At 20.5% G+C, this 10,000-nt stretch overlaps 2 protein-coding genes across 2 annotated transcripts in view; both read right to left on the bottom strand.

Moving 5' to 3' along the window:
- DDB_G0287697 (hypothetical protein) overlaps nucleotides 1-1,546 on the bottom strand; it is a gene marked incomplete at both ends in the record, with an annotated part of 2,777 nt that extends 1,231 nt beyond the window's left edge. Inside the window, 4 exons of the mRNA XM_631903.1 lie at nucleotides 1-386; nucleotides 609-942; nucleotides 1,034-1,287; nucleotides 1,490-1,546. The exon at nucleotides 1-386 is cut by the window's left edge and continues 1,231 nt beyond it. Of these exons, the coding sequence (XP_636995.1) occupies nucleotides 1-386; nucleotides 609-942; nucleotides 1,034-1,287; nucleotides 1,490-1,546 (1,031 nt within the window). The remainder of the gene's footprint in view (nucleotides 387-608; nucleotides 943-1,033; nucleotides 1,288-1,489) is intronic.
- Nucleotides 1,547-2,523: 977 nt separating this feature from the next.
- DDB_G0287695 (FAD-binding monooxygenase) lies at nucleotides 2,524-4,669 on the bottom strand (the record flags this gene model as incomplete). The annotated part of the gene is made up of 2 exons (XM_631902.1): nucleotides 2,524-4,281; nucleotides 4,391-4,669. 2 exons carry the CDS (start codon nucleotides 4,667-4,669, stop codon nucleotides 2,524-2,526), a joined length of 2,037 nt encoding a protein of 678 aa, XP_636994.1.
- Between the last annotated feature and the right edge of the window lie 5,331 nt (nucleotides 4,670-10,000).

Genomic DNA, 10,000 nt, shown 5'->3' with positions numbered 1-10,000 from the left:
GGTTGTTTTTGTTGTTTATGTAAATATGAAGAAGATGATAGTTGATCTTCGCCAACTAAAATATCATCATTTTCAGGTACTAAATATTCACTTTCTGAAAATTCTTGATCAACTTCCTCTTCCTCCTCATCCTCTTCTTCCCCTTCTTCTTCTTTTTCTTCCTCTTTGTTGAAATGTCTATAGAGATATAATGAAACTACAATGAATAGAGTAACACCAACTAAACAAAGATAAATCATAGAACAACCAACAATGAATGAAGTTATTGGATAATAATATAAATAATAATCAAACCCATTTAAATTTGCTAAAAACTTTAATGATGCTCTATAAATTTGAATCTCTGGATTATTAATTTGGATTGATGCTGAAATTGTTTGATAAAACTATAAAAAAAAAAAAAAAAAAAAAAAAAAAAAAAAAAAAAAAAAAAAAAAAAAAAAAAAAAAAATTAGTAATTATTATTATTATTATTATTATTATTATTATTATTATTATTATTATTATTATTATTATTATTATTATTATTATTATTATTATTATTATTATTATTATTATTATTATTATTATTATTATCTTTTAAATAAATAAAAAAATAATATATTTACTCTATTTGCAACGAAATTTTCACCCATTGGTAAAACTATGATTTGTTTCTCTTCATAGACACCAAAAAGGTATGGAACTGAAAAGATGATTGATTTCAATGATTTCAATAAACTTGAAGAATATTTTAACATTGCAGGACGGCATGTATGATGAATCTTTTGTGGATTCCATTTATCATGATCATCAATATCCATACATGCCATAAACATACCAATATCTTGATTCTTTGGTGATTCTGGTAATTCCAACTCTAAATAAATATTATAATGTTTATTCTTTTGAAATTCAACTGCTGCTTGAACATCTGCTACAATCTTTTTTGTTGATTTATAACTATAAAATATAAATTTAAAATTAATATAAGGTATTATTTATTTTATATATATAATAAATAAATAAAAAAAACAAACAAACATAAACATACCTATAATCAAAGAATAAAGGTTCTTCAGTTGAAACTTTTGGTACCAAAGTTGCATAAATAGCATAATATGACAAAATGGTAACAAAAAATAAGAAAGATAAATAAAATATTGATAATAGTGAATATTTTAATAATTTTGATTTATTTTTCTCTAAAAATGAAAATAATGGATCCAATATTGGTTTAACTTTCTCCATTACCCATTCAAAAATTGAATTAATTGGTAAAAGCCATAATCTAAACCAAAAAGAGACCTATTTTTATAATAAAAAATATATATATATATAAATATATTAATATTTGTTATTCGTTATACGTTTTGGGAATGAAAAAAAAAAAAAAAAAAAAATTAAAAAAATTTTGAAAAAAAAAAAAAAAAAATTAAAAAAAAAGCAATTTTAAAAAGTAATTTTAAAAATAAGTTTATATGTATAAATTTTTTTTCTTTTTACTTACAATTTTGAAAAAGAAATTCAAACAACTCTTTATTGATTTACTAACTATATTTTCCATTTTTAAAAAAAGTTTTAATATAGTTTAGGAATTTAACAAAGTTTTAGAAATTGTAATTGGATTTTTTATTATTTTTTTTTTTTGAATTGGATTTTATTATTATTATATACTATTTTTAGGTGAATTGTTAATATTGTTTTTTTTTTTTATTAAGTGATTTAAAATGGGTGAAATAGAGAGAGGAAAAAAAAAAAAAAAAAAAAAAAACCCAAAAAAAAAAAAAAACAAAAGCAAATAGTAAATAACAAATAGCAAATAGCAAATAGCAAATTTCCTATATGTATATATATATATAAGTGTGTGTGAAATAAAAATTTGAAAAAAAAAAAAAAAAAATAAAAATTAAATAAAATTAATTTTATTAAAAAAAATCTTTTTTTTTTATTTTTTTTTATTTTTTTTATTTTTTTTTTATTTTTATTTTTTTTATTTATCTATTCGGGTTTTGTTTAATAAAATGAATAAATGTGTAAATATAAAATTACAATAGCAACAATGAATTAGAGGAAAAAAAAAAAAAAAAAAAAAGAAAAGAAAAAAGTAATTTTAAAAAGTAATTTTAAAAAGTTAAAATTTTAATTAAAAAACCAAATTATTTAAAAACTAATATTAAAAAAAAAAAAAATAAAAAAAAAAAAATAACTGCAAACTACTAACCTATTATTTTTTTTTTTAAAAAAAAAAAAAAAAAAAAAAAAAAGAAAATATTTACGTTATCTAGATTCAAAAAAGAAAAAAAAAATAATCTTTTACATACATTCAATTCTATCAATAAAAAAGTGGTAAAACCAAAAAAAAATTTAAAAATAAAAATAAAAATTAAAAAAAAAATAGGGTGGGGGATACCTTTGGTTTATTAAAATGAATAAATTATTTTAAAATTTGTATATTTTTTGATTTTTTAATTATTATTAGTTTTACAATTTTTTTATTTTTTTATTTTTTTTTAAAAATACAATAATTAATTAATTAATTAATTAATTAAATTCTTCTAAAATATCAGAATTATTATCATCACCACTTATGTCACCTAAACTATTACCACTATGAACATGACTATTGAAAGAATTTTCACTTTCACTTGCACTACCACCAGTGGTGTTATTATTATTATTATTGGTAAAATTAATATTATCATAATTGAAAGCATAATTATAGTTAATATTTAATATACTTGTAATTGATGATATAATTTTTGAACTTTTTAAATTTACATTTTGATAAACTCCAAATATAAATTTATCAGGTCTAATTATTACTATTGTTGGTTCAAGTGTTTGATTATTAGAATTATTATTATTAAAAATGAATTTAAATAATGATTCTTTTGAATCATCCAATATAATTGATAAAGAGGATGATAATGATGAGGATGATGATTTTGTGAATAATTTTGAATATTTTTGATTATTTCCAATAACTTGAATAAAATTTGTTTTTAAAATTTTAAAAACTTGATTTGAAATAATTTTTGAAACCAATTTATTAAATTCACAATTTTTATCATTTTTATTGAAATTAAAGAATAAACAACTGAAACCATTACCTAAAACTTCATCTAATAAAATTTCATTTGATTGTTGTTTGATTTGTTTGTTAATTAATTTAACAAAAGGTTGAGGAATTGATTGACCGATTATATTTATTTTGAATGTATTGGATTGTAGAGTTGTTAATGATGAAGTTGAATCAATTAGCCCATGTTTGATAATATTTGGTGGTTTCATACCGGCTTTGTTATGAAATAATTTTTCGATTGATGGGAATGAAAGTAAAGTTGATAATAAAAGATTACGAAGAAATGCTTTGTATCTATTGGTAATCATAATCATTTCTCCAGCATGTGTAGCTTTTTCAGTGATATTTTCAATGTTTGGCTGTCTTTCAATTTGGTAGGATGAGAAGAGTGTTTGGTGATTTGAAATTACACCTTTTAAAAATAGTTCTATTTTCCATGCAATATTTTGAACATCTCTAAAGCCACTAGAAATGCCCATACCTAGAAATGGGGGAACCAAATGACAAGCATCTCCAATGAGTAATGTGGTGTCGCCGTTGTACCAATTGTCAGCAATTCTATTTTGGAACACGTAGCATGCTTTTCTAATGATTTCCAATTTGCTTATATCAGCACCATGACTTTGTAAGAGTGGGTTTAGAATCTCTGGTTTCTCCATTTCTTCAGATTTTTCGTTTTCATTTATTAAAAATTCCCAACGATAATGGTTTGGTGGAATTGGTAAAGTTAGAGCAGGTCTAGATGGATTACAAATAAATTGAAAATAATGTGGCAATGGTGGATGATCTTTATCAATTTTGGCATCAACTACTAACCATCTTTGTTTACTACTGGAACCTTCCATTTTACTAGCAATTGATTTTCTTATAAAACTATTACCACCATCAGCACCAATTATAATTTTACTCTTTAAATTTGATATCTCACCAGTTGTAAGATTTTCAATTTTAATATTATTTAATTTAATTTGATTTTCTTCATCTTGGTTATCACCATCATCAATATTGAATTTCTCTTTTTCAATTGAAACAACTCTACAATCAGTAATTAAATCAACACAATTTGAATATCTTTCTAAGAAACCATTTCTAATTGTTTCTTCAAATTTTGGTTGAAACCAAAAAATTGATCTTGGAAAATTTAATTCAGTATTTTCTGGTTTAATTGATGTTAAATTACCACTACAAAATGTTTTATTAAATTTAACATCAAGTTGCTTTTTTTTTTAAAAAAAAAAAAAAAAAAAAAAAAAAAAAAAAAAAAAAAAAAAAAAAGTGATTAATTAATTTTCTAGTCAAATTTTTTTTTTTTTAAAATTTACTTACAAATGATTGTTTTAAAATTTCTTCATCCAATCCAATTCTTTTTAAAATTCTTAAACCTTCATCATCTAAATGTGCAGCTCTTGGGACTTGAGTAAAAGTTTTGGCACATTCCACAACCAATGTTTTAATTCCCATTTCTCCAAGGAAATTTGCTAATAGTGCTCCATTTGGACCACAACCAACAATTAAAACATCGTAATATTTTTTATGATTGTTGTTTTTATTAATATTTTTTTTAGTAATATTATTATTATTGTTATTGATGTTGATATTATTCATTTGATAATTTAATTTTTAAATAATGTTACAATTATAATTAAATAAATAATAATTGTCTTTAAAAAAAAAAAAAAAAAAAAAAATGATGTTACAAGAATATAAAAAATAAAAAATACAAAAAAAAAAAAAAAAAGATTTGATTTTGGTCTGGAATAAAATAATTATTTAAACAAGTTGTTTTGGAGAAGAAAAAAAAAAAAAAAAAAAAAAAAATTAAATATTAAAAATAAAAATTAAATTAAAATTATTTTAACCTATTAAAGGTTAAGGTTTTTTTTTTTTTTTTTTTTTTTTTTTAAAATGCTATTGGATACCAAATTATTAGAATTAACGATTTTATGATGTTATTTTTAAATAAATTTAAAACCCAAAATATTATTAATTGATAGGGTTTTTTTTTTTTTTTTTTTTTTTTTTTTTTTTTTTTTTTTTTTTTTTTTATGGGTTTTTATGAAAAAATAAAATACAAATTTAAAAAAGTTATTTTTACAGATATCTGTTGTAATTGGACTGAATTATATATTAATAAAATAGCAGTGACTATTGAAATTATATTTAAAATTTAATTATTTAAAGTGGCCTTTTAATGTATATTTTAATAAAGATAAAGAAGAATTATTTAAAATTTTTAATAATAAAGAAAAAAAATAAAATAAAATTAAATAGGAAAAAAAAAAAAAAAAAAAAAAAAAAAAAAAAAAAGGAAAAAATAAATAAAAAAAAAAGGAAAAAATAAAAAAATAAAAAAAGATCTTTTATTTGCAAAAATTTCGAATCTATTGGTCAAAGATTTGTTGAATGTGATTTTTTATTTTTTTTTTTTTCTTTTTTTTTTTTTTTTTTTTTTTTTTTTTTTTTTTTTTTGGGTTTTGAAATTAACTATTTAAAAAATTGCCTTTTCTCATTGTTAAATTTGCATTTTGAGCCCATTTTTTTGGAGATATTATTATTATTATTTTTTTTTTTTTTTCACCCACTTTAATCATTTAAATTTGCATAATTTGCACATTTTTTCTTTCCAGATATTTTTTTTTTTTTTTTTTTTTTTAAATCATTGTAAATTTGCACTTTTTTTTTTTTAGATATTAATTCAATTAAATTTGTTGTGAACTTATTTGCAAATAAATTAAATTCATTGGTTAATTTTTAGTTAAATTTCAACCAAGAGGTTTTTAAGTTTAGCTTATTATGAATAAAAATGATCATATGACATAATAATTTACTAACATAAATATCATCATCTTTTTCATTGAATCTATTAAAATTACAAAACATCCAATGAGATTATTCTTTAGTATTTAAAAAAAAAAAATAAAAAAAAAAAAAATTAATTTATTTTAAAAGGAAAAAAATAGATATTAGAAAAAAAAAAAAAAAAAAAATCAAAAAAAATATATTGCAAAGATATTAAAAAAAAGTTTTTAAAAAATTATTTAATAAGTAATTTATTTTTATTTTATTATTTTTTTTTTTTTTTTTTTTTTTTTTTTTTTTAGTGGTAATTATGAGAAATATATGTGAGGTTTATAAAATAAATATTTTTTTTTTCACGTGGTTAAATCATTTTTTAATTGGATCAGTTGTTTGTCATAATTCTCAAACATTTGTATTCTAAAAAATAATTAAAAAAAAAAAAAAAATAAAAAAAAAAAAAAAAAACTACTTTTTAACTAGTTCATCACCAACATGTTTTTCTTTAAATTATAATTATAATTTTTTTTTTTTTTTTTTTATTTCTTAAAACATTTTAAATTATTTAAATGTATAATATTATATAGAAAATAATTAAAAAAAAAAAAAAACTTAATATAAAAAAAAAAAAAGAAATTAATTCAATAATTTTTAACATGTGATTCAATGTCACATAATGAAATTTCATTGTATTTTAATATTGGTTTTAATTTTAAAATTAATATACAGCACCGAAAATAGTAAGATTTAAAATCAAAAAATAAAAAAATTAAAAAAAATTTTTTTTTTTTTTTTTTTTTTTTTTTTTTTTTTTTTTTTTTTTTTTTTTTTTGAAAATTTTTTAATAATATTTTTATCTTTATAAATAGAATTTTTTTATTTATCAAATGAAGGATTTGATAATGAATTATGTGGTAATTTTAAATCACCATGTAAGAATATAGGTTATTTATTTAATAATTCAAGAGTTGATAAAAATTTTAATTCAACATTTTATTTTTCACCTGGTATTTATAACCTATCATCTTCAATTATAATTATAGATTTTCAAGTTGGAATTAATTTAATTGGAATTGGTGAAAATAAAAAAATAATAATAACAACTCATAAAGGGACAAGAGGAGTTATATCATATAATTCAAATTTAATAATTAGAGGAATCACATTTGATAATTGTAAAGTTAAAAAAAATGAATTCCCATTATATGTACCAGAGACATTAACCGATTATTCCGATGACAAATTAGATTATTTAACATTGAATTATTATATTGGAACTGGTGGAGCATTACAAATTGTATATAGTAAAGTCTATATTTCAAATTGTGTATTTTCAAATAATAAAGGAAGAAATGGTGGTGCAATTTTCACAGTTTTATCGAATATAACCATTTCAGATTGTATATTTTATTCCAATCAAGCATTGATGAGATCAGAGGATGGTGGCAATGGTGGCGCTATTTTCTTTGGATTGTCAACCAATGCAATCATTTTAAAGTCAATCTTTAAAAATAATATGGCAATTACAGGTGGAGTAATAGTTCAATCTAATAGTGAACTTAGAGTTGAAGATACGGTTTTTGCATACAACCAAGCATCTAATGGTGGTGTTTTTCTAATTTTTAATGATTCAAAAATTGAAAGTACAAGATGTTCATTCTATGCAAACTATGCGAATATATCAGCCATTGCAAACATTCAAAATAGCTTTGCATTTCAAAAGAGTTGTCTTTACCAAGAAAATATGGCATCAGCAATGGGTGGTGTTTTTTCATTGGTCGATAGAACTATACTATTTGTTACATTATCGATTTTCAATGACAACTATGCGCCATCCTCTTTGATTGTTGAAAATCATGGCTCAGGTCTTGCAATGTTCACCAATTGTGAATTTACATTTAGTGATAATTTCAAAAGACAAATTATTCAATCACTTTTCTCAATTTCAAATTATAACTTTTTATTATTAAAAGATTCAAGGGTATCAAATTCAAAAGGAAATGTAATTTGGTGTACATCAAATGCGATCATTGTAGTGTACAATACAACTTTCTATAATGTTTCAAGTAAAGTTATAAATATACATTCTCAAGGTTATTTCTTTTCAATTAGTACAACATTTATTGAATGTAAAGCTGAAGATTATTTAGTGGTTTTAAGAAATGGTGCAAGAGGAATTCTATTTAGAAACAATTTTATTGATAACAATGGAATTTTAATGGTTTTCACAACTTATAACTCTTCAATGATAATAATTGAATCTAAATTCTTTAATAATATAGTTAGAAATGAATTGATTGCTGTAAGAAATGAATATACTTTACAAATTTATAATTCAATTTTTAAAAATAATATAGGAAAAACTAGAGGATGTATAATATCTGTTGATCAACTTGGAAAATTAACTTCAACCAATAATTATTTTATAAATAATACAAGTGTCTATGGTACAATTATAAATTTTGTAAAGAAAAGATTCAACTATTGGCATACGGATTTTCAATGTTTTAGTACATTTAAAAATGATACAATCGTTAATAATACAGCATTGGTTTCTGGTGCTATAGTTTACTATAGAGATAAAATCATTGGCACTAAGTATACATGTGAATCATGTTTATTTTTAAATAATATTGCCCATTTTGGAAATAATATAAATAGTGGATTTCATTCATTTTCTGTTATTCAAGCCTCAAAAGTACATTCAAATGAACATTTTCCAGCATTAATCTACGCATTCGATCAATTTGATAATTTAATTAGAGGAAAGAATGATATAAGATTTCATGTAAGTTCATGTGACGATATTCATCTAACTGGTGTAACCTCAAGTACAATTCAATTGAATGGTGTTACAGCATTATATAATTTAAAAGTTAATTCACCAGAAAATCACTTTTGTAACCTTTCCTATAAATCTAATCCTAAAAAAGGTGATGTAAAATTACCAATATCAATTTTAAATTGCCCACAAGGTGAAGAAATGTTTGATGTATCTTATCAAGGAAAAGTTTTCCAATGTTTAAAAACAATTGAAACTTCAAATATTGCAAAAACTGTAATGATCATTACAACTTCGATTTTAGTATTATTGATTCTACTTTGTTTTGGAATTACCATTGCCTATAGTAAAGAAAAAGTGATCAATTTTGGAAATATTGTATTTTTAATTCTAATGCTTTTCTCTTGCCTTTTCCTTTGTATAATTATATATGTTTCAATTGAACCTACCAATTTTTCATGTCAATTCAGTGCAATTGTTTTCCCCATTGGAATTGGAATTTTATTTACCCTAACACTATTAAAGCAATATAAAATCTATAAACTATTCAAGTATAGTGATTTTTTAAAAATTAATACAGATAATTTAAAAATGGTTAAATATGCCGGACTAATAATGGTGCCTGTTTTTTTATTGGTATTAATTGGTGTCATTGTATATCCTTCAAAACCAACATTCATTTTGGATTTACATACAAAAACAGCTACAAAGTATTGTATATCAAGAAAGTATTATGTTTTTTCAATTGTAATAGTGGTTTATGAAGTTATCATATTATTAACATCTTGTTTCATTGCAATGAAAAGTAAAAGATATCATTCAACACCTGGAACTTTTTATGAATCATTATTTAATTCAATATTAATTTACAATTATACATTGGTTTTCATTGTGCTAATACCTTTATTTTATACATTACAAAATAATCCAACAACAATTTATTTAATTTATTCAATTGGTTCTTCAATTTTAGTATTTGCAACATTATCAATAATTTTCATCCCAAAAATCAATTTTTTATTTAGAAGAAAACAAATAGTCTCAACTTTAAAAAAAACAATTGAAACTCAAGAAAGAGATATTCAAAGAAATAAAGATTTATTAATATTTTATAAAATGTTTTTAATTGAAAAAAAGAATAATAATTTTAATAATAATCCAATCTTTAATATTCATGAAACATTTAGTTCAGAAGATGAAGATGAAGATGAAGAAGATGATATAGGTGAAGGCATTTATTCTTTATTTAATCATTGGGATCAAAATAAAAGAAAGTATAATAATAATCAAATTTATCCAAATCAAATACCTAAACAAACTACAAATTCACCAAGTTCTCAATCTATTGATTTTTTAAA

Source organism: Dictyostelium discoideum, assembly GCF_000004695.1.
Source record: "Dictyostelium discoideum AX4 chromosome 5 chromosome, whole genome shotgun sequence".
NCBI classification, from domain to species: domain Eukaryota; phylum Evosea; class Eumycetozoa; order Dictyosteliales; family Dictyosteliaceae; genus Dictyostelium; species Dictyostelium discoideum.
Note: the sequence above shows the minus strand (reverse complement) of the source record. Positions and strands in the feature narration are given on the sequence as shown.